Source organism: Myodes glareolus, chromosome 11, assembly GCF_982192425.1.
Source record: "Myodes glareolus chromosome 11, mMyoGla1.1, whole genome shotgun sequence".
Taxonomy (NCBI): Eukaryota; Metazoa; Chordata; class Mammalia; order Rodentia; family Cricetidae; genus Myodes; species Myodes glareolus.
The window spans coordinates 23,344,284-23,369,223 of NC_142036.1; the positions used below are offsets into that span (position 1 = coordinate 23,344,284).

A 24,940-nucleotide genomic window follows, 5' to 3' on the forward strand; every position below is an offset into this window, starting at 1 on the left:
TGGCGTAACCTGAAAGCCACACTGAGTGCCCTGAGACCTGGAGACCCCAAGGCAGAGGCGGCTCATCGCCTTTGCCTCATTCCCCACTGTCTTTTCCGCACCCACTGCCAGGTGTTCCATGTGGGCTCCTGGCCACTTCATTTCTCCACACTGGTGTGTCCTGTACACCTCCGGCAAAGCTAGAGTTCATTTGCTGGAGGTACTGGTGCCCCGCGACCCCATGTGTGTCACCCAGGGGCCCCAAGCTGGTTTTCCCATTTTCTGCTATATAGAAAAAAACAAAACAAAACCAACCATCTTATCCTGGGGACTGCCACAGGCTTTCAAAAGTAAGTTGGGTGGGGTGCCCTCTGCTGGTCAGGAAGCAAAACGCAGGTAGGAAGACGAAGGTTGCATCTGTTGCGGATAGGAATTACTCACCCCCATGAGCTGGCCCAAGACCTCAAGCTCATCAGCTACAGAATACCAAAAATGACTATGATTGGCATGAGTGTCTCACCCAAGACGACCAATAGTATTCTAAAGGCAGATGTAGCTAATGGAGCCCAGGGTGAGTAGAGCATCAAAACAGACAGACAACTATAGATTCCTGGTCCTGAAGCCAGAGCTCCAGGTGCTGCCTGTTCATCCAATTCCAGAAGCACCTGTACGATGTTTCAGGCTGCGGTGGTCAGACTGATTGTCAGTTAGACAAAGAGAAGCTTCTGCGTGTCTTCGAGGGGTTATGTAGATGAGGTCCATTGAGGTAGAAAGGCTTAAGGTGGAAGGGTGCCATGCTTTGGGCTGGGGTGTCTGACTAACTGTGAAGGAGAAACCCACTCACTCACTGCTCTCTTCTTCCCTGCTCTGGATGCGATGTGACCACCTGCCTCTAGCTCGGCCACTCTGAACTCTACCTCGAGCCGTGAGGCAGAACGAACCTTCCCTTTCTTTATCTGGTTTTGCCAGGCTGATTTTTGGTCACAACAATAAGACAAGTAGCCATCACGGTAATCAAGCTCTGCGTCTCACACACCCAGCGTTTCCTCAACGGAACGTCTTTCTTTCTCCAAGTAACCATTGACTCTTACTGTATATTCTTCTTGGCCAGGGCTTGCAGAATATGTGCTCTCCGGTGCTAATCAGAGTCGATGGCTGAGCTGGCTGCATGGTAGCTACCTTAGCACCTTAGAATGTAAATAAAAACAATGGCCACGCATTCCTGTCTGTGCAGGAATATTTTAAAGAGCATTGTAGAGCATGTGGGCACCCTGCCCAGAGCACCAGGCATTCGGAATTTCTAAGTGGATGTCCGTTCTTCGCTACCAACTCAGTGAATCAGTCTGCAGGCATCTAACTAAGCTGAGTACCTACCATGGGCAGAAGCAGCCCCGAGGCTGGGGTGTCTGAAGAATCCCTCCCACATTACAAAGCTTGCAGTGAGGCAGGAGGAGAGGAAGGCACCGGGAAGGTCATCAAGTGCAGGTACATGGCTTCAGCTGTGTCTCTGGCCTGCAGGACATGGGTAAGAGCTGCGTCTGCGGCCTGACATGGGGACCTCACATGCAATGCAGGTACCCAGCATACAGGCAAGAGGCAGAAGGGACCGAGCTCAGGATGGAGGACTTACAGAGGGGGTTTCAGTTCAGGTTTTCTCGGGCAGAATGGAAAGGCAGTCCTGCCCACCCTTGACTGTACACGCTTTAGGACTCTGTTTAATCTCCATGTGCTTCGCCCCCCAACCGTGGGGCGAAGAATCCGTGGCACCCGTGCCATTAGGTTGTCGAATGAGCAAACACACTGAATTCTGAGGAAGACTCACCCCAGATAATTGGTGCAGTATACCCTGCCTGTGTATACAGCTGCCCTTATTGCAGCTAACGCTCGAAAGGCGGGAAGCAAGGATGTTTCTGATAAGCTTAGTCCCCACCTGGCAGCTGTGGAGAAAGGCGGGCGTTTATGCAGAATGCCATCCTGACTTCTGCCCACCACCCACATCCCCACTTCCCTGTCCTCAGAGGCATCTATGACACCTCATACTTGGCATCCTCCGTCCTACCTGGAGCTCAGAACTGGCTGCAGAAGAGGGTGCCCTTCTGCTCCGTGGTGTGTGATTGCTCTCCGGTGATAACACACCCCCACTCTGCAGCCCAAAGGAGCCCTCATATAATGAGTTTGGGGGACAATGATAACGTCACCTGCTTTGTGATGGCTGTGAAGATTGGTGTGATAACATGGCGCAGGTGTGTGGCCCGGGGCCCAGGGTGTGGTACAGGCTCTGATCAGCACAGGGGTGGGTGCCACTGTCGCTGTCCAAAACCACAAGCCATTTGTCCAAAGGTGACCTATAAGTCACATTTCCTTCCTCCTCTGTCCCAGGTGGCTATGCCAGACTGACAGAGGTGTAACCCTGGAAGAAATGTGAGCTCACCACCACAGCCTGGCACACTCACCAGTGGGCACACAGCTGGATAACATGCCATCAATAGGTCATCAAAGTGAGAAAGTGAGTTTCTGTGTGGAAAAGAACATGTGTGTATTTGCAGAACACACATGTGCTTGCCCCGTGCCAACACAACAGACACAAGCTCCAGTTAGGTGCAGGATATGTCTACGAAGATCTCACAGACCAGGGGGAAATGCAGCGCCTTGCAAGCCAGCAGGAGAAATAGGGAGTGATACAGAGTGCTAGAGGCATTCCCTGGGAGAGGATTAGCACAGCCCAGCAGGCAGGGAGGGGGTGATTTTTAGGATGGCTTTCTGCAGGAGAGGTCTGGGCTGAATTCCAGGAATGAAGAAGGACTAGGAGCTGGTGTCGGCCTGAGAAGCAGACAGCAGACGGGGTGGGGATGGCATTCTAGGCAGGGGACAGGGTGTGCACAAAAGAAAGCAAGGCTCCTTTGCTTATCAGTGATTGTTGGGGATGGAGCAAGAGCAGAGTTTCAGGGGTGGGAGGTGAGGTATGAGGTTGGCAGGTCGGTAACAGCATCACGAGCATCCCGGAGAAAGGGGTGCGCTGGCTACGGACAGGGGGAAATGGACATATTGCAGAATGGAGAACAGATAGGGACAGCCTGGCCTCCTGTGAGGAGGCAAGGAAGCTGCAGGCAACCCAGGAGGGAGATAAGGGTTAGTGCAGCTGGGGCTGGGATCCAGGGCTCTAGAGAGGAATGTGGGGCAGGCCCTGTGAGCCTCCTGAGAGGCTCTGGTGAGGGGACTCTAGAGCCTGGGTCCTAGGTTAGGAACATGGGCACATGGTCTCTCCTCCCTGGAGCTCAGGCCTGAGTCCATCTCTCCCACACTGTGTCAACTACTCTCCATGGGATCCTCTGTGCATCCACAATGGCAAAGAAAAGAGCACAGATTTCCCTTCTCAGGTTCCCTCTTCAGTCACGTGGCCAGGCTTAGTGCAAGTACCTTCACCCACTCAGCTGTCTGCAAGTGCGGCGTGGCAGGCAGGAATTTGAGAGAGCCTCCAGCTCTCGCGAAGCTGAGAGAGCATTCAAGGCAAGGAGGAGGACAGACATTATGGGCTGTCTCCAGATGATGTTCCAGGGAGAAACTACATCACATGGACCATGGACAGACACAGACTCCCCCTCCCACTGGAGGGTCAGGGCCATCTCCCGGGACACTTTACACTTTAAAGTGACACTTTGCTTATGAGATTTATTTGTAGAATTAGAGAATTCTACCTTTTAATCTTTAAATTTTATTTGCTTTGTTGAGATCAACATAGGTGTTCTGTAAGGAAGATGGAGGATATAAAAGCTTACCAAGGGGCTTGAGGAGGATGCGGCTGAGTTGGTAAAGGGCTGGTCTGTAGGTATGAGAACATGGGTTAGATTCCCAGCACCCACATAAAATGCTGGGTGCGGTGATTTGTGCCTGTAATCTCACTGGGGAGGTGGAGACAGGTGGATTCCTGGGGCTCCCTGGGGAGCCGACATAGTCCCATCAGTGAACCCCCAGGACCCAGTGTGTGAGACGGTATCCCACAAAACAAGGTGCATGGCTTCTGAGCAATGACATCTTCTGGTACTGACCTCTTCCCTCCGCATTAATATTGCACACGGCTCACCCCCACCCCACTCCACCCCACCCCCACACTTACAAGAACACAAAAGTCAACTCTGCTGCATCAGGGAGATAACATCTCTTAAACACGGGGTGGGGGGAAACAGCACCCCACTTCACACGTCTTTCTTATTTTAAATGCTTATTTTTATTTTATTACTCTGTGTGTGTGTGTGTGTGTGTGTGTGTGTGTGTGTGTGTGTGTCCAGAGAAGGATGTCAGATCCCCTGGAGCTGGAGTTACAGGCAGTTGGGAGTCACTCGAAGTGGGTGCTGAGAACCGAACTCAGGCCCTCTGCAAGAGCAGCATCCATTCTAAACCACTGAGCCACATCTCCAGCCCTCACTTTACAGGTTCTTCTCTCCAGCACCGTCCGAGTGCTATACAAATTATACTTATTTAAAGTGTATGTGAAACAGGAGGAGGCTTTGGCGTGGTGACAAAGGCTTGGAGTGGCTTCTGAGCAAGGCGCTGGGCCTCATGCTTCCGTCTGTGGTGTAGGAACGAGCACACATTCCTCACAGTCTCACCACCAGGGTTGCTGAACCCTGCAAAGCCCCAGTACACAGGCCAGCACCTCCCACCTCCCGTGCCCCCGTCGCCACCACCAGTGTCACAGCTCAGACAGAATGCAGCCCTGAACCACACCGCTTGCCTGTTGGTGGGACTGGCCTGTTGGTGGTGGCTGGACACACACATTGAAAACAGATCCTTTCCCATTTGTCCCATCTGCCTTCCTGTCAGTTCCAGGAATTGACCTGACAAATATTAACCAGGTGACTGTGGTCTTGAAACACTATTGCCCTGTGGGCAGAAGGCCTTGTGGGTCTGTGGAGCTGCACCCACCTCGGTAACTTCTCTGTGAGTATATACTGTACCCCAAATGAGGGAAGGCCTCTGTCGGTCTGTCTGTCTGTCTGTCTGTCTGTCTGTCTGTCTATCTACCTCATTTTTGGCCTTGGTGGCAGAAACGGGCAGTGAGCTCCCTGGATGGCCCTGCTGACTACTGCCTCTGAATTTGGCAGCTAGAGCTTCCAGTCTTCTGTCACCTCTGAGAAAATCAGCCACTGGGAGTCATGACATACGAACTCCCAGGACTGCTAGCAAGCCAATAAGGAAACAGAGCTCGAAGCAAAATGGCAACACTACTAAAAACTCAGTTATGGCCACAGGTCCATGCCCAGAAGTCTAGGACTGGAATAGAGCCTTGCCCAGTGGAAGCCTCAGTTTCCCCATATGCACAACTGAGTTAAGAGTCTCTGTGACTGGAGGGTCTCAGGGGCACTCGTTTAAACAAGAGAGAGCAAAGTGCCACTGTATTTGAGCTGGACCAGGGTTCCCGGCATTTCCACAGCTTTCAGGTGTTTGCGTCTCAGCTGGGAAGCATCTTCTGGCCAGTGATCAGACCTGGAATGCCACGCCCACTCACACCCTCCCACACATATGTAAATACCTCTGTCTGCAGACCCGTGATGCAATGTGCCCAATGTACCCAGCACTTCAACAAACATTTCAAAACCAGAAGGTTTATAATTCAGGGACAGGACTCTGAATTTTCTCCCAGAATCTGCCAGGGAATGGAGCTAAGTTAACTGGATTCCCATTGCCCCCAGCCAGGGTAGAAGTGGGAGACAACCTCCTGCAGTGTCTTAGGCGCAGGCACTTGAAATTATGAAAGGAGGTGGCATTGCCATCTGAATTCTGCATAGAACTGCGGAGACAGTATCCCACAGTGAGTAACTGCAAAGCCCTAGAGCAAGCCCAGGCTATGGCAGCGCTGGCTACATCAGTCCTAGGGAAACACGTGCACCTTGGGGTGCAGCTGGGTAGGGAAGGGTGCTGAGTTCAGTGGCTACGATTGGCTCCCTCACAGTTTCCACCCTTACTTTACCAGGGCAGATCAATTATCCAATTGTTTTACATCTTCCGGTTTTTCTATCTAAGGAAAGTCCCAACACACAGAACTTCCCTTAATCTGCTTCCAGGGAGCTGGTGCTGGTGGGAGGAGCCGACCTTCGGATCCAGACACCATACTCTAGCTACCAAATGTGTTTCCGCATTGCCCTCACCTTCTGAGAGCAGGTGGCTCTTGTAATTTGGTGGGCATTCTGAGTGCCAGGGGCAGTGCTCCATCCATCTGCGATCTCTCCCTAGTCACTCCAACAGTTAATACTGAGAGCTAAAGGCCCCCACATGGCAAAACGTACAGAATGTGTTGATCACAATGTAGATGCTTTCAGGACCAACCAGCGTCAAGGATCAGCTTGTAGCTACTGGATGTGGAATCAAAAAGTGGAAGGGCTTGTTTGGGGGAACCCAGGAGGATATCAGGGTCCAGAAGTGGATACAATGTGGGGTGAGCCTAGCTCTGTCTACACAGCAGGATCCTCCCCTGCACTCAAGCCAAGGGTCTTCCAGCTCCTGCATCTCTTTGAACCCTGTGGAGGTGACCAAAGTCCTTCTAGGGCGTCTCATAACTTAAACTAGGGTAGACAATGTTTGGCATTTGCCTGAAGGGGCTGCCTCAGCACACGGGAGGAGGGGTTTAAACAGACATTTTTGCCTTGCACCTCTGGAAACTGGTTCAGGATCACAATCAAGGCAATGGCTGTGCCCCTCTGAAGCTGTACTGGAGAACTCATTCCAGGCCCCTCCCTGTGACTGTCCACATTTTCTGGTTTACAGCAGTGTTTCATCTCTGCCTTTACCTTTCCTAATACCCTCTTTGAGTGCTTCTCAGAACCCAAAGTCGCCCTCTTTCCAGGACACTAGTCATAAGGGATTAGAGACCCACTTTAATGGACACATCCTGTTTAATTATGACTATAAGGGTTTCATTTCTTTTTCTTTCTTTGTTCCTTTTTCACTCTTTTATTTTCCAAGACAGGGTTTCTCTGTGTAGCCCTGGATGTTCTGGAATTCACTTTGTAGATCAGGCTGACCTCAAACTCACAGAGATCCGCCTGCCTCTGCCTCCCAAGAGGGATTAAAGGTGTGCACCACCATCATCCAGTCAAGGACTCCATTTCTAAGTAAAGCAGCATTGCCAGGTCTTAGGGGTTGGAAACTTGGCATATGAATTTTGGGCAGGCACAACTCAGTCTGTAACAGATCTTTCCAAAACTCCTGCATCCACGCACAAAGGACGTTTCTGTGGCTGCAGATAGTGTAGATGGTACCCTATAGGCAGAGACTGCTCGTTCATTCCCGGCTACCCAGATCCTAATAATCACACAGAAACTATAATTAATTGCAACACTGTTTGGCCTATTAGCTCCGGGTTCTTATTAACTAACTCTTACATCTTAAATTAACCCATTTCTGTATATTGCCACGAGGCTGTGGTCTACCAGGTAAGGTTCTAGCATCTGTCTTCTTTGGCAGCTACATGGCATCTCCCTGACTCCACGCTCTCTCTCGCTCTCTCTCTCTCTCTCTCTCTCTCTCTCTCTCTCTGTCTCTCATCCATTGGATAATAAAAGTAACACACATCCAGAAGGACATCCCACATCAGTGCCCCTGCATCCATGCACAAGGGCGTTTCTGTGACTATACACAGTGTTGAGGGCACCCCTGTATCCATGCACGTGGGTGTTTCTGTGGCTGCACACATCATAGATGACTCCCCTGCATCGATGCACATGGGTGTTTCTGTGTAGATGCTACTGCTGCAACCATGCACACAGGTGTTTCCATCCCTGCACACAGTGTAGATGAGACCCCTCCATCCTTGCACACAGGTGTTTCTGTGGCTGCACACAGCGTAGATGGTTCCCCCGCGTTCATGCACACAGGTTTTTCCAACCCTGCACACAGTGTAGATAGTTTCTAGGCAGCAGGGGTGTGGAGATGTAGAGAGAGAGCACATCTCTCTTTCAGCTCTTCTCCCGGGAACCATGGGTCCTGTTACTTTATCCTGCTTCAGAGGCTACCCTCATCTCTGTGGACTTGACAGTTGATCCAAGCTAATGTAAGGTGTCAAGGGTAGAGGGCCTCTCTCCTCATCTTCTAAAGGAGATGTTGTACTGCACCCTCTTCCTTGCAACTGACTGCACTATCCCAGAGCCACCCTCAAGGGGCATAGCATCACTTGTGTTCATACAGAACATTCTCTCCATAGCATCCTCTTAGTTTCTAATGAGTGTTACATAAGCACCTGCCTAGCCCAACACTAGACATTGCCTCAAATATGCCCTAAATCAGTGGTTCTCAACCTGTGAGTCATGATATCTATATTATCAGTAATTACAGTAGCAAAATTACAGTTATGAATTAGCAACAAAATAATTTTATGGTTTGGGGTCACCATATCTTATGGAACTGTTATTAAAGGGTTGCAGCATTGGGGAGGTTGAGAATCACTGCCCTGAATTCTGTGGCTTCTGGGACTGTGTTAATGTCTTTTCTCCATAATATACTCAGTGCCTAGCACACCTGTACAAACAATGGAGCCTTGGACATTCTGTATGATTTAAAAAAAACACAACTAAGTGCAGAAGAATCCAGAGAAAATAAAAATAAAATGGAAGGAGAGGAGGAAGAAAAGAAGGAAGGAAGGAGAGAAGCAAGGGAAGAAGAGGATAAAGACGTAAAGATAAGAAGAGAATCAAAAGGAGGAAGAAGAGGGAGGGAGTGAATGAAGAAGGAAGAGAGGCAGGAAAGGAGGGAGGGAGGGAGGTGGGAGGAAGGCTGGACTGCAGGATCTATTTTCCAGCTGGAGTCCCAGTTGTCCCCCTTTCCCCTCTTTGCAGCACAGTGAGGGAATAGTCAGGGGTGGTGGTGTCACTGTAAGCTCTGGGGATGATGCTGCCATCTGCCAAGAAAACTAATGTGTTCCCATCTTCTTTTCAGATCATGGGGCCAATGTGGCTGTGGCTGCTGGTAGTCGAGGTCCTGCTCCCTGTTCATTGTCAGCCATTTTCTCCCCATGCAGAGAAGAGTCTGGGGGTGCCTCAACCGGCCAGCCACCAGCTCCTGGAGCCAGCACCCGCCTATCGCAAGGTCACACCCACCATCACTAATTTTGCTTTGCGTCTCTACAAGCAGCTAGCAGAGGAGGTACCCGGAAACATCCTCTTCTCCCCCGTGAGCCTCTCTAGCATCCTGGCTCTTCTCTCTCTTGGGGCACCTGCTGACACCCAAATTCAGATCCTGGAGAGCCTGGGCTTCAACCTCACGGAGACCCCAGCAGCTGATGTCCACCAGGGCTTCCAGAGCCTCCTGCATACACTTGACCTGCCCAGCCCCAAACTGGAACTGAAAGTGGGGCATTCCCTGTTCTTGGACAGGCAACTGAAGCCTCAGCAGCGCTTCCTGGATGGCGCCAAGGAGCTGTATGAAGCGCTGGCTTTTTCCGCCAACTTCACAGATGCAGCTGCCACAGGGCAGCTGATCAACGACCTGGTGAGGAAGCAGACCTATGGGCAGGTGGTGGACTCGCTCCCGGAGTTTGGCCCTGACACCGTCATGGTTCTCTTGAACTACATCTTCTTCAAAGGTGAGTGAGACTTCTCTGACAGAACTATTGCTCTCTCTCTGCAAGTAAGCAGAGTTCTGTTTCCAGGGCTGGCCAGGCTCCTGCCTTTCGTGGATACAATAGTTCCCCTACCCTTGTGTAGATCATGTCCCCTGTGGATTGGAACTCAGGAAAGAGAAAGCACATCTCAGAGGAACAGTGTAAGTATGGGCCATATAACTCTCAATAGAGACCCTAGCCTGCATTAAGGCATGACTTCCCAGAAAGGGTGCATCTATTTTAGCACAGAGGCACGTTCCTGCAAGCCCAGCATTCAGGAGGTTGAGGAAAGAGCGTTCCAATTGGAAATGAGCCTGGATTACATAGAGAGACCTTCCCTCAGATGAATAAATGAAAGAAAGAATCAATGAATGAATGAATGAATGGAGGACCAAGGAGACAGCTCCATGCCTCAGCTTCCTGAGGGCTGACATTGCAGGTGCGGGCTTGAAGCTCTTTGCAGATGCTGAGCCATCTGGTCAAATGCTTGCTTTTGCGTTCCCACATAACCTGAGCCAGGCTGTCAGAATCAGGCTGCCAGTCCCAGTCACATCCATCATGGCTCTGGAGATCAGGGTGCATTAATCAATCTAGGTCTACCGCATTACTAAAAACACACTCTTCTTATTCATGTCTGATGACTTAAGTCTTAAGAGATAGTTCTTTGGGGGCTGAAGAGATGGCTCAATGGTTAAGGCTGCCAGCTGCTCTTCCAGAGGACCTAGATTCAGTTCCTGGCACCAGCTCACTCACGGCTGTAATGCCATGTTCAGGGAGATCTGATGCCCTCTTTTTGCCTCCGTGGGCACTGCACATACATAGTGACTAGGTAGCTAAACACTCATCCACATAAAATAAAAACAAATCTTTCTTAAAAGAGAGAAATCAGGTTTTGTACAAGGAAGGCAGAGCCACCCCACGTCTGCTTTGTAGGCAAATTCTCTCAGTGTAGTATAACCATGGGTCACTGAGTTCTGACCCTCAGGTCATAAGTCCATCCTGGCTTTGGGTCCTGCTACTTCTGACCCATTTTAGAGGACATCGCCACCCTGCACGACCTTGTGGAGGTCTCCCTGAATGGCTGCCTTGCCCATGTGTTCATTTGTACCCTCAGCCAAATGGAAGCATCCCTTTGATCGCTACCAGACCCGGAAGCAGGAGAGCTTCTCCCGGGACCAGAGGACGGCGCTCCGCATCCCAATGATGAGGCAGAAGGAAATGCATAGGTTTCTGTATGACCAGGAGGCAGCGTGCACTGTCCTTCAGATCGAGTACAGCGGCACCGCCCTGCTGCTGCTGGTCCTCCCTGACCCTGGGAAGATGGAGCAGGTAGAGGCCGCCCTCCAACCAGAGACGCTGAGAAGGTGGAGCCAGAGGTTCCTGCCCAGGTGAGTGCCCCCAAGGTGTGGTCTATCCTTGCTCAAGAGCTGGGGCAAGTTTGATCAATCCAGCCCCAAGATCTCTCTGCTGGTTTGCCTCACCACCTCACCCTTGACTTCACATTGATTTCTCCGTGTCTTTGGGTCTCAGATTTGCTTGAGTGTTAAAGCAAGGATATGGCGCCTGCTGCATGGCAGTGGGGGTGGAGACCAATGGAGACAGTAATTGAGTACTTAAGCTGGTACTAGGATCTAAGTGCTCTCTGGGCTGTCTTTATTATCCCTTGTTGGGGTCCTTCTGACCCAATATCATTTCCCTCTGTTACATAATAACTTAGCACCATGAAATAGTTAAGTCTGCCAAAAATAAGATAACAACAGTTATTAAAGATAACTATGATGCCCACAGAGAAATGCATATGTTTAAATATACTCTTTTGTTTTCTTAAAATGTTTAAAGAAACTAGAGAAATCAAGACTAGCAAAGCCAGATTTGGTGGTGAAACCCGTCTGTACTCAGGAGGCTGAGGCAGGTGAATCACACATTTGTGATCTACAAACTTGTGTGAGCTACAGAATGAGTTCAAAGTCAGTTTGGTGAGACCTTGTCTCAAGATGTGAAAACAACAATAACAATAAAACAGAGGTGGGCAGACTGGGTGTATAGGTCTCATGTAACCTACTTGCCCAGCATGCATAAGGCCATGGGTTCAATATAGGAAAAAAGAAAGAGGAGGAAGGAAGGAAGAGGTGAAGAAAAGAAGGGAGAAAAGGAGAAAGAAAAGGAAGGAGTGGGGTAGGGGAGGAGGGAGGAAGAGGGAGTCTGCCCCCCATAACCCCTAACTGACCCCCTGCCATCTTCCGTACAATTGATTTATAGTTTTCCAACTTCAATGTTAGCATTTAGTTTCCTTCATCTCCATTACTGACTGACTAACTAACCCTTTCTTGGGGTGGGGGTCGGGGGTCTGCCTTTATGGAGTGCTCTGGAAGGAAATCAGGTTATGAGTTCTAGTTATCTTTACTGCAAAACCCGCCAGCCCAAACTAAACAACTTTAAAAAACAACGAGTCCTCCTTGCTCTTGGTTCTCTTCACTGAATGGGCTCAGTTAGCTAGTTCTCATCCACTGGGGCCAGGCGACAGCAGGGACAGAGGCACGGAAGGTTCTTTCATTTGCATTTCTGGGGCCCTGACTGGGTTGGCTGGGAAGGACAGACTTCCTTCTGTCCACACAAGGCTGGCTTCAGAGAGCAGCTCGGTATAATTGACACTGTTACGTGGCAACTCAGGATTCCAAGAGGAAGTGTACAAGGGAGAGAATGTGAAAGCCGCCACTCTTTAAAGCACGGACACACCCCATGAGTGCTATCATTTCCGTCATAGCTTATTGGCCAGGGCTGCTCTGGATCTCTGGGGGTGCCATTTTAACCTGGTGGGCCCCAGTCTCTCTGCACACCCACAGATTTTCCTCCCTCTGCACCCCATCACGCTGCGGCACCACTAGTAGAGAAAGAATGCTTTGTGCTTGGGCAGAGATTAAAGCACCAAACCATGAATGAATGAGCAAGAAAGATGTAGTCAAGAGGAAAAGCCAGGGTTAAACAGTTGCCTGAAGCCGTAAAGGTCCCATCAGTCCATGGCTCCAACTGTGTGGTCTCAGCTCCTCCAAGAGGAGCCACCCTATTCCTCACTGCAGGAAGAAGGACCACAGGGTCCTCTAGACTAGTAGGTTTTCTTTCAGGAATGGTGACTCAGTCAGGATTACTATTGCTGTGATGAAAAACCTGGACCAAAACCAACTTGAGGAGGAAAGTTCATCACTGAGGAAGCCTGGACAGGAACTCAGACAGGGCAGGGACCTGGAAGGAGGAGTCGATGCAGAGGCCATGGAGGACTGCTGCTCACTAGCTTGCTCCTGATGACTTGCTCAGTCTGCTTTTTATAGACTCCAGGGCTACCAGCCCAGGGACGGCACTACCTGCAGTAGGCTGGCCGTGACAGCAGGAATCTAAACTGAGTTCTTTACAAGTGGAATGTTCCCAAGTGAATTAACCAATTTTAATTTTTCAGAGCCCTGAAAATTAGCACATTAATAATGGAAGAGCATAATAATGTCATCCAAAAAAGAACCAGGCAGTGGTGTTGCAGGCCTTTAATCCCAACACTGGAGAGGCAGAGTCAGGTGGACCTCTGTGAGTTCAAAGCCAGCCTGGTGTACAGAGTGAACTCCAGTACAGGTTCCAAAGCTACACAGAGGAAACCTGTCTCAGAAAAGGAGAAAGGAAGGAAGGAAGGAAGGAAGGAAGGAAGGAAGGAAGGAAGGAAGGAAAGAAGGAAGGAAGGAAGGAAGGAAGGAAGGAAAGAAGAAAGCTGGGGGACATGGCAATCTGATGGTGAAAATGTATACTCAGTCTTTGGATTCAGGACTCCTAGGCCCTCACTCTAGATCAGTGGTTCTCAACCTTCCTAACGCTGAGAAAGTTTAATACAGTTCCTTATGTTGTGGTGATCCCCAATCATAAAATTATTTTTGTTGCTACTCCATAACTATAATTTTGCTACTGTTATGAATCCTAATGTAAACATTTGTTTGGAGCTAGAGGTTTGCCAAGGGGGTCAGGACCCACAGGTTGAGAACCACCGCTCTAGCTGCTTGCAGCAGGCCTGAGGGTGGGCATCTCCATGCCATTTTCCAGGAAAGCTCAGGCAGGTGAAGGAAGCTGATGGTGGCTGGCACTGGGGCAGTGTCAGTAAATGGAGTTAGCGTACAGTTGGGGAACTGAGTCAGAAGCACCTGCAGATGAGCCGGACGTGGAGGTGGGAGCACAAATGGTATTTTATTTACTCTACCTTGTGTCACGTGGATGCAGTCAGTGGAGCCTTGGGAAACTCTGGCTGGTGTCTGGCGCCTCGAAAGCTCTCCACAAACACAGGGAAGATGGTGGAGACAGGTGCCTCTGCCAGGAAACTTCTTAGAACCAGCCATGAGTCACTGTGAGGTCTGCGTGATCTACATAGAGGGAGATTTGGGTTGGCGTAGGTTGTGGAATACTCTACCATCATAAATGACGCCATAGGAAGACCCATCATCCCACAAGCTGGGGGAACCCTGCTCTTTCTCAGGGCTCAGGCTGCGACACACAACAGGACAGTGCCTTTTGTCTGATTCCCTCTCTAGTCTGCTGGATTTGCACCTGCCAAGGTTTTCTATTTCTGCATCCTACAACCTGGAAGAGATCCTGCCCCTCATCGGTCTCGGCAACATGTTTGACTTGGAAGCTGACCTATCAGGAATCATGGGGCAACTCAACAGAACTGTCTCCAGGGTAAGGCAGGGAGTATGGACGTCGGGAGGAGGATGTTTCTCTGCCCACATGAAGTGCATTGGGAAACCAAGGTCCCCAGTCTCTTTCCTAGACTGACTTTTCAACACACAGTCTTTACAGATTCTATTCCTGGACAACTCCATTTCATCTTCCCTTCCTGAGATCTACACTAGTCAGGGTGGGAATATAGGGTTCTAAATAGAACGGAAATCATTGACCAGTGATCATCTGGTCATCCACAGAGCCAAAATGATGCCAGGTTAGGGGCAGCATTCTTTGGTTTCAAATACTTCCTCTTTGGGTACCAGGAACTGTACCTGTCTTTGTCATAGCTGTAGAAAGTGATAGAGTGAGTGTGAACTGGAGGTGTAGTGGTCAGCATTGCTACAGTAACAAGCATCCCCTACATTCCAATGCATTACCATAACAGAGACTTATTGTGAGAATTCCTTCCCAGAGGAGAAGCAATGTCTATCCATTCTTCATTAGGTCCCATAACAGACCAAAGTACAGTTCCATCTAAGTTCATCTTGGGGAGCCTTTGAGTTCATTAGGCTTACTTATAGGACATGGGTGAGGGATTGCTGGTAGGAGAATAGGTGACCTCAAGTCAGCTTTCTTCACTCAGCACAGACAGAGTCCTTTTTCAATCAGTCTTCCTCAGCATTTACTCTTCCTGAGATGCTGACAAACATGCAAATAGAACCGAATTGTGTACAGATGGCTGGAAGGAGCCATTGGACTCTTGGGTGATGGGCTGGCTCATCTCTACCTCCTCCTTCTGTGAGAGGGAACGTCAACAGTCAACAAGCCCAGTTGTGGTGGACACTTGTAGGTACAAACGGTCTCTAAAGATGGCAGTTTCTTTGCCCGACCCATCTCTAGCATGCAGTGCCTCCTAGAAGCAGCTGGCTGCGTAACCCTGGCTGGTTACAGAGCTGCTTCCAGGACAGGAGTTAAAGGACAATCCCTCTCTCAGAGGAGAAAAGGAGGACAAGAGAAGCACCCAGTGACTCCTAACTCTCCCATCCTCCACAGGCCTGTGTAATGGCCACTGATTAAAACAGGGCCCCTGTGCAGGCATTGGGAAGGGGCTGGGTCCTCTCCTGATGGAAGACACCACAAGTCAGGTGGAACGGGCAAGAATTTGTGGCCCTCAAACAGAAAGGGTAGCTTTTCCCAGGAGGGAAGGTGGCCAAGGCCCTTCCCAGAGCTTAGTTTGGTTTACACTAGTGGTGTTCATTACCATCAGAATTTCTGTTAGAACCTTGCGAGGAATGGACTCTGTCTTGTCTTTAGGAGGGACCAGCTGAGAACTTAGTGCATGACCCAGGCAGCAGGGATGTGATCTTATTTCTGTGCATACATGTATAAGTGTGTCTGCACATGCATGGCAATGGGTGTATGTATGTGTGTATGTGGGCCTGTGTGGGGTGAGGTGGTGGACAAGAAGAAAATGAAAGATTTGTAAGAACTTTGCACAGTGACCGAGCATAACTCGGCCCAGACCCTTTTTTTGGAGATAAAAGAACTCATCAAGGCCCTTTCCCCAACTTTTTTTGAAGTCTGAGTCCTTTCTGGTTAGGAAGTTGTGTAAAAATTAGACTTTTAATGTTCTGTGCTTAGGGCAGTGTGGGGCCATGTTCCAACCTTCCCCTTTAGAACCCGCTATTGGCCACAAGCCATCTTTTGTTTTGTTTTGTTTTGTTTTTCTGTTTGTTTTTTTATTTTTTTTCAAAGTTTTTTAAATTATAAAAGTTTCCATTTCTGCCCCCCTCCCAACACCCTCCCACTCCCCCTACTCCCTCTCCTCCTCCCTCTTCATCCCTAAGAGCAGTCAGGGTTTCCTGCCCTGTGGGTAGTTCAAGTTCCTCCCCGCTCCCTCCAGGTCCAGGAAGGTGAGTATCCAAACAGACTGGATCCCAAAAAATCCAGTATATGCAGAGGAAACAAGTCCCAGTGTCATTGTCAATGGCTTTTCAGAAAGACTCCGGGCCAGCCACATTCAGAGAATCCGGCCTCATTCAGAGAATCTGGCTGGATCACGTGCTCGCTCAGTCCCAGTCCAACTGGCCTTGGTGAACTCTCATTAGATCAGTCCCCTTGTATCAGTGGGTGATTGCACCCCTCGCGGTCCTGATTTCCTTTTTCATGTTCTTCCTCCTTCTGCTCCTCATTTGGACCTTGGGGGGCTCAGTCCGGTGCTCCAATGTGGGTCTCCGTCTGTATCGCCATCCATCGTCGGATGAAGGTTCCCTCTGGTCTTGCCTTCTTTGCTCAAGTTCTCTTTCCTTCTGCTTCTCGTTTGGACCTAGGGAGTTAAGTCCAGTGTTACGATGAGAAGGCGAAGGAAGTTTAGAGCGGGTAGGCAAAGCTCAAAGGACCCTGTGCCCTGTGTGCCTGCTGGACTCGAGTCTACCCGGCTCTTAGTTCCTCAGCAGGGCTGAAACTGTCTCATATCAGGGTGCTCGGCCTAGGGAGGGGAGTCAGTACAGAGGCAGGGGGTGACACACAGAAGTTGGGGCTCTAAGCCGTTGTCCACAGGGTTGAGGGAGTGGCCTCTGCCCTCGAACCATGAACGAGTGCTGACTCCGTCTGTCCTCCCTCCTAGGTGTCACATAAGGCTGCAGTGGACATGAACGAGAAGGGGACTGAGGCCTCCGCTGCCTCTGGCCTTCTTTCCCAGCCGGTGCCCCTGAACATGACATCAGCCCCACACGCCCATTTCAACAGGCCCTTCCTGCTCCTTCTCTGGGAGGTGTCCACCCAGAGTTTGCTCTTCCTGGGGAAAGTGGTCAATCCGGCTGCTCTGTGACTGTGGTGGGAGGCACCATATGGCTACTGGGCTACACTGCAGGACCCCTGCGGAGCAGGCTTCCTTTGGGGCCACCAACCAGCTCTTAAATAAAGACATGGAGACTTAATATTAGTTATGAATGCTCAATCTTAGCTTATACTTGTCCCACTGGCTCTTATAATTTAACCTGTTTCTCCCATTTACATTTACATTTGCCTCAGGTTTTTCTTTTCTTTTTTTTTTTTTAACCTTTCTTTCATTTTGCATGTCTTACTCCATTGCTTATTCCATGTCTGGCTGGCGGATGTCTGGCTGGGTGTCTCCTTCTCTTTCTGCCTCATTCTCTTCTCCCTTCTTTCCCAGCCTACTTTTATCCTCCTACTTGTTTGTTCTCTCTGCCCACCACCCCTGCCTACCCCTCTCCTGCCTAGCTATTGGCTCTTCAGTTTTTTGTTTAACCAATCAGATGTCTTAGGCAGGCAAAGCGACATGTCTTTACATCATTAAACAAATGCAGCGTAAACACAGGGAACACATCCTTGCATCATTAAAGTACTACTCCACAACAGTCCTGTGCTGCAGTTCTAATAAAGCTGAGTTTGGCTGTGTGAAGTCCCGTGAGACATGCTTGCAGGAGGACAATGTCCAGGGCAGCTTCTAGTCATTTCCTCTGTGACCTTTACAAACCCCCCACTTCCATTGCAGATATTTGCTGAGTTACCTTAGGGTCAGGGACACAGGAAAAGACACCTAGGACACACAGAGAAAGAGCAAGCTTCTGTCTTCACAGCCTCCAACCAGGGCTCCAGCCAAGTGACATCCCCCTGCAGTGCCATCTGGAGGGGAAGCTAGATCTAGGGAAGGGACTTTAAATCATGTGCCATGAAGAAAGAAGGTGGGAGAATGGACCAGCTTCATCATTAATCCAACTGCAGAATTCAAGAGGCAGCAAAATAGCATTATAGGCAAGGGTTGTCCAAGGCTGAAGAGGATGGGGTGGGATGTAGGGCAAAATCTCCATCACTGGGATGTACTTGGGAGCTTTATTCATGGTGTGTGTGTGTGCTTGTGCACATGCATGTAATTTTAAATCTAGGATCTGTGTGTAAGGGAAACACGGCTTTTGTCTTTCAAGTCTACCTAGTTCTCTTCAACAGCAATGAATTTCCAGTCTCGGGCATTTTCTGCAAATGTCGTGATTTCACTTTTCTTTGCAGCTGCGTAGAACTTCACTGAGCTATGCACCACCCCTCCTCCACCCATCCATCCGCTGAGGGACTTCTAGGCTGGCTGCACGTCCCAGCTTTTGTGTGCAGAGCAGTGACAAACCCAGAGGTGCAGCACTGACGTTTTATCCTACAGGTCTGCACTGTTAGACAGACATCCCAAACCAAAGTCCTGAGTTCAGTTCTGGACAGCCAGAGGGAATACTGGGAAAAGGCGTGGGTTGCTGAGCGGTGAATGACACCGGAGCAGCCAGTGCTGGGAAGTGCCTGCCTTATGTTTTGTCTGCAGTAAGATTCATGAGATCAATGGGCAATATTGCCAGTTCACTTCATATCTGAGGGGGAAAGGTATTTCTTGAAGTAGCTGAAAGGCCTCCGATAAGAGGAATTCCCTTTTATCTAGAGCAGTGGTTCTCAACCTTTCTGATCCCATGACCCTCTTCATGTTGTGGTGACCCCCCAACCATAAAATTATTTTTGTTGCTACTTCATAACTGCAGTTCCTCTACTGTTGCGAATCATAATGCAAATATCTTAGGCAACCCCTGTGGAAAGGTCGTTTGAGTCTAAAGGGGCTGCGACCCACAGGTTGAGAATCAAATGATCTAGACCGAGTATTGGGAGGGAACGATGCTGATCTCATGCCTACCTGCCCATCATCAAAGGCTCATACTGCCCCCTGCTGGTTATAGAAGGTCATTGGCACATCCTGGAATCCAGTCATCTAGTTGGTGCACCTAGTTGGACAGAGGATTCCTTGTAAAATGATAGAGTTGCCAAATATGATACAGTTTGCTTCAGTAAAATTGAGATTTAGGTAAGAATTTATCATGAAATATTTGGGCCATACTTATCCTAAAGCATTTACTTTTCTTGTTCACTACTCTAATTAGTTTTTACAGAGGCATGGAGAGGAGACCCTGGGTCAACACTCTTTAGTGTTTAGCCTCAGAATGAAGCCACATGGGACTGAAGGGCAGGCTGGTCACTCCTCGGGGCAGAACATGAAGTCAACAACAGAAGGGAACAAATAAGTCCTATTCAGAAGCGAGGACTTTTCTGAGACACCGCTGCCTCCCCTGAGAAGCAAACACCAGAGATGCCCAAAACCACAGAGAGCATTACAAACACATCTGTATTCCCTTGGCCGTAAATTACACTTCCCTTCCTGGATAAGGCTATTTTCAACATGAAGGGGCAGGCAGCTCCTGTGAAGGGCACTGGGGAAGGGGCGGGGGGAGGCGGAGAGGGTCTGAACCCACTAAAAGACTAGGGAGTCTCCAGGGAGCGCCGTGGGCAGCTGAAGGCTCTTCTGGGGAGCAAACTCCCATCAATCTTTAAGGAATAATGACGTTGGGACATTTCAGATAATGTCTCTGCTTTTTGTACAGGAGGATTATTAATGTAGTGAATCAGAAAAGCAAACACCCAAGCAGACAGTAGATCCTCATCACGTTTTAGTCCATGTTTGACCTTGTCCACTGTTCCTGCCTTGGCAAACCTGACTTCCACGGCAGTGGGATTTCCTCCTAGTGAGGTGGTCTGAACTGTGACATGTTCTGCAGGGTCTTCCCGGGAACGAACTCCCTCAGACCCCGATGAGGTCTGGACTCTGCCTTAAGACAAGTCTACAGTGAGAAAGAAGAGCAGGAGGGGCCTATTGTGCCAGAGGGGGGTTCATGGCCATAAGAAAGCAAGGACACAGTATCCTGATGGGGATAAGATGGGGGGAAAGCTAACATTTGGAAGACTTCATTTGCAGTGAAGGTCACATGCCCAGTGCTCGCTACTTCATGCACAATTCTCTTTTATTTCTTGATTGTTTCTTCTAGGGCTTCTTGTTGTTGTTGTTGTTGTTGTTGACATATATTCACTGTGCACAATATTGGTTTAATACAGTGTTTTTGAGCACATCAAATGCACTGACCGCATTCACCCTTCCTACCCTTTCTCTTTAGTCTCTTCTTCCTTATTCCCCCACTAGTCTCTTCTCTCTCTCTCTCTCTCTCTCTCTCTCTCTCTCTTTCTCTCTAGTCTCCCTTCTGCTTTATGATTCAAAATATATATTTATATATATATTTATATGATTTTATGTATCTATAAAAATCCTGGGACACACAAATGGCAGAAAATATATTTAATATATTTGACTTACTGAGGCTGTTTTTTTCTCCTAAAGTATTAATCTCCAGTTGCACCCATTTTTCAGCAAATGACATCCTTTCACAGTTCTTTATTAGTGAATAAAACTCCATGCTGTGTCATCTGTGTACCTGAGCTGATTCTGTCACTTCTTGGCTACTGTAAACCGTACAGGAAATAAAGAGACACTCCAAGTGCCTTGTGGCATGTTGACTTAGAGTCCTTCTAAAACATTTTCTATGTCTGTGTGCCATCACCCAGCTGCATTCTCCAGATTTCGGCCCTAGGAAAACTACTTCAAGAAGGAGAGAAGACGGCAGTGGCGCACAGCAGAGCAGCCACTCTGCAGAGGTGCCCCACAGCTGGGAGAGTGAAGAACTGTGTGGAAACAGCCCGCGATCCCCAAGTTCATTGCTCACGACTCTGACTTGCTGCTGTGGTGTCGTGTTCCATCATTAGCTTGTGGGCTTCAGAGCAGCCATGAAGACCTTGTCTTATTCAAGACTGTCTCTGCTGAGCCCACACAAGGCAAGTCACATCCACTGAACTCTGAGAACAGTGTTTCCACAGCACTTACCCCAGCGATGGGTTATTATGAGTTGGTGCTGTGATCGGCAACTTTTCATAACTGAGTCCTAGGTAGGAAAGCACCCATATCATTGACTTTTGCCACTCTAGCAGCTAAGATAGAGCAAACACTCACAGTGACTACAGTGGAAAGAGATGTGTTAAGGCATCATGAGTCACACAGCCGTTGCAGTTATGGGTGACAGAGATCATGTCTGTGTTTGTCTTGTACAGGGAAGCTCCCAGCAGGCTGTGCATGTCTGCCTGTCCTGGTCATGCTACATCATTGTCGATGCTGCAGTAGCACCTGGGAATGGCATGGCCAAGCACAGATGGATGGAAGGGGAAGGAAGCCAGGAGACAGATAAGCTGAAGAAGAAAGGCCTGGAGCAGGTTGTGTTGATGATTCCAGAGGAGGGGGCAATCTTAAAGAGACACTGTTCACTCCAAACCTAGACAGATCCTAGGCCAGTGGACACAAGAGAAGCTGGGCAGAGCAAAGAGGAGGCGTGAAAGTGTCCGTGGCTGAAGAGCTCACAAGTTCCAACAAGGCAGCAGGTTTCAACTGCTGGGACTAAGCAGGCAGGACGAGATCGCTCTCGGGAAGAAGACCAAAGAACGTCAAGCTGCCCCAACACTGGAGGAGAAGACCTGAGGAGAGCCTCTGGACCATGGGTTGGGTTGCATGCTGAGAGTAGGCACACAGGGTCGTATCAGGATGCTGATGAAGGCCGGGGCTTCATAGCCAAGTGTCTCATGAAGAAAACTCGAATATGACAGATCAAGAAGAGAGTTCTGCCGTCCCTGTTGTGGAGTGAATATTTATACCCTGCTAGCAAAAAAAAAAAGCCCTCGCATGATGGCATCAGGAGGTGGGGACTTTGTGTGTGTGTGTGTTGTGGGTGGGGGTGATTAGACCATGAGGATGGAGCCTAGGAATAAGCCTGGTGCCCACACAACATGAGGCACAAGAATTCGCTCTCTGCCTCTGCCTGCACTGTATTGAGGCTACCTGGGTGGGGCCCATCTGGCACCAGATCCACATGCACCTTTGTCACCAATTAGCTCGCTGGGGTCCTTTGGCCATGCCTTGACAGACAGACATCATGGAAGGCAAGGACAAGATCAAGTGTTGGTCTAGCAACCTTTATGACCCCCGGAACCTTTGTTGGCAACAGTAGACAGGCCGAGGCGGCAGTCAGTGGCGCCCTCTAGTGTTACGGCCGTCTCTGGCCTTGAGTACCTGCAGCCTGGGCTCCCAGCAGCAGCCTTGTTTGTTTTAGTGCCCAACCTTGGGTGTGGCGTCTTGGCAGCTCTCTGGGTTTCTTCTAGTGACCCGGACCTGCTGAGTCTCTTTTCTGGATCATTACAGCTCTTGTCCCCTTTTCAGTGCCAGTCCCCCCATTCTTGTCATCTCTCTCTAGTTCAGCTTTCCTGTCCCCGGACCCCACCACTCTCTCTGTCCTGCTGCTCCTTCAGCTGCCGGGCGGTCAGTGCCCACCAGGGCCAGCACTCTTCCATCTCAGCAGATTCTTGCTGTGTGCTGCCAGCTCAGGTTACAGTCCTGGAAGCAGGAAGAAGAAATCTTCTATTAGGCCAAACACTGCAACAGGCGATGCGATGCGGGGGGGGGGGGGGGGGGGGGGGGGGGAGGGGGTTGGAGGAGGGGAGCAGTAAAGGAGCGTCACCCAGAATACTCGTGAGTGAGCCCGAGCAGCCTGCATGCATAGCAAGATGAGCTGTTTGAACCGGTCACAGCCTTGGCTCTTAGAAGTCACACTCACTGAGAAGCTGTGCTCTGAACTACGCAAAGCTCTGCCTCTGAACGCCAATCGCAGGCATTAGGAAGAAGATTTTTGGACCAGTGACTCTTACCTCCTATCACCAGTTGTAGAAATCCTAGAGAGAATGATGCAACTCCTCTGGCCAAGACAGAAATGATTCTAAAACATTACATAGAGTGTGGGGGGCGGGGGGAGAAATCGATAAGAACTGTGTTTTCAACCATCCCTTGCTGGCTGGAGTAACTCCTTTGCAAGTCAGAGAACTCAGCTTCCTGCTGTTTGTGTACAGCTGTCTGAAGGACTACGTAGAATGTTCAGGAAGGTCAGTGCACAGGCAAGGGTTGTCCAGCTAGCTGTTAGACTGGTCGTCCTTTGCTCAAGGCGTCCAGGGCAACAAGGATCAGCTTGACAGCTGCCAATTAGGAAACCACGTTGCTTCATCCCAAGCGTGCCTGCTTACGTCCGGGAAAATGGACATCAAAAGGACTGCTGACGCCGCGCAGCCAGAGAGCTCGTCATCAACACTAACAGTCGTCTTCATAGATTTTCACAGTGCCCGGTGCCCCGGGGAGAGGTGGTCCACTCGCCCACTCAACTTTATCTTGAAATTGCCGAGCCCCAGCAACATGAGCAATGAACGTGTGGTGTCTCAGCTCAGCCATTACACCAATCATTCATCTAAGCAGCCAGTCTCTGTGCTGTCAGGATTGAAAGCCGGTGCCTATGACTGGGTGTTTCCCATGCCACAGAGTGGTAACCGCTCATAGTTCTGAGGCCCAAATCAGGCTCCAGCAGATTTGGTGACTGGAGAGAGCCCAGTCCGCATGGAGGGTACCTTCTGTGTGTCACCTCACCCTGCAAGAGAAAAGGAAGCCACTGTGGTCCTCTTTTACGTGGGTCACAATTCCATTCTGAGGGTTTCACCCTCATGTCTGGTCACCTCTCTTCATACTGTCTCACTGGGACTGAGGTAGCAGCACAACACAGACCACAGCAGAGTCTGATTAAGATGTCCCCCCAGGCTATTCTTTGCAGAAAGACAAGGGCTCTTGACAGACAGACAGACAGACAGACAGACAGACAGTATAGCTGACAGAACTTAGCTTATGGTCCACAACAAATTCCAGAGCCTCAATCTGTCCTACAACGACTCATCAAAAGCACAGTTTTTGTGTCCAAACAAACACTTGTTTATCATGGAGCAAAAGGTAAAAACTGCCAAAATTTCAAGGAAATCCACCCTCTACTCTAGTCCCTGGGAAACAGAACCTGCAGCTAGGGGATCTGGTGACAAGATCAGCACTGCATCCTTCCTTACAGCTCTGATGGGAGGCACAGGATCTGAGAGAGACGGACCATCTTCCTTGAAGTCCCGAATCCTGCTTCCACAGCATCCATGGACGACACTGCTCCTGTCTTATACTAGAACTTTTCACAGCAACCCTGACTTTTAAATGTATGGTTCTCCCTTCCCCATGTCCTCCTGTGAGGGACCCAGGGCATCACTGATAGATGCCAATTTGACCGTGTGGGTGGACACAATCTCTGGCAATTTCTCATTACTTGCGAGTAATTCCATACTGCATATTTGACAACTTCATGCATGTGTGCCATGTATGTTGCTCAAATTCACTCTCCCCTCCCCTCTCTTATCCCCTTTCCATTTCCTCTGGAACCTTCTTTCTCACAGATCCCTTTCTGCTTCCATCCTTTCTCTTCTATGGGTTTAGCCAGAGCTACTTGCTTGAGCATGCACAGGCGTGGGGCTGGTTACTGGAATTCGAGCAACTCAACAGTGGCTCCCTCCCTTAAGAAAAGCCAGTAATCGCCAAAAGCTCCTTAGCTGGGGTGGGACTTAACGTAGCCTACCCTACCCATGCTGGAATGGTGACAGCTCTATCGTGCGCAGGTCACCACGCCTCTTCCAGAGGACCCAGGTTTGAATCCGACGCCCTCTTCTAGCTTCCTCCAGCATCAGGCACACACTTGGTACACAGAACAGACATGCGGGCAAACCACATAAACACATAAAGTTTTGTTTAAACTTTAGGGAGAAATACACACCACTACCACCTCTCTCTCTCTCTCTCTCTCTCTCTCTCTCTCTCTCTCTCTCACACACACACACACACACACACACACACAC

The 24,940-nt window shown here is 49.6% G+C and overlaps 1 protein-coding gene across 3 annotated transcripts; it reads left to right on the forward strand.

Moving 5' to 3' along the window:
- The first annotated feature begins 1,361 nt into the window (after positions 1-1,361).
- Serpina11 (serpin family A member 11) lies at positions 1,362-17,202 on the forward strand. 3 transcript variants are annotated; one of them, XM_085697877.2, is made up of 5 exons: positions 1,362-1,504; positions 8,908-9,553; positions 10,686-10,959; positions 14,131-14,278; positions 16,890-17,202. In XM_085697877.2, exons 1-5 carry the CDS (start codon positions 1,469-1,471, stop codon positions 17,091-17,093), a joined length of 1,308 nt encoding a protein of 435 aa, XP_085554003.2. In that variant the 5' UTR covers positions 1,362-1,468; the 3' UTR covers positions 17,094-17,202. The 3 variants fall into 3 exon arrangements, with proteins under 3 accessions (XP_085554003.2, XP_048287153.3, XP_048287154.3); XM_048431196.3 differs by lacking the exon at positions 1,362-1,504 and adding an exon at positions 4,785-4,917; XM_048431197.3 differs by lacking the exon at positions 1,362-1,504 and adding an exon at positions 5,624-5,788.
- Positions 17,203-24,940: the final 7,738 nt, after the last annotated feature.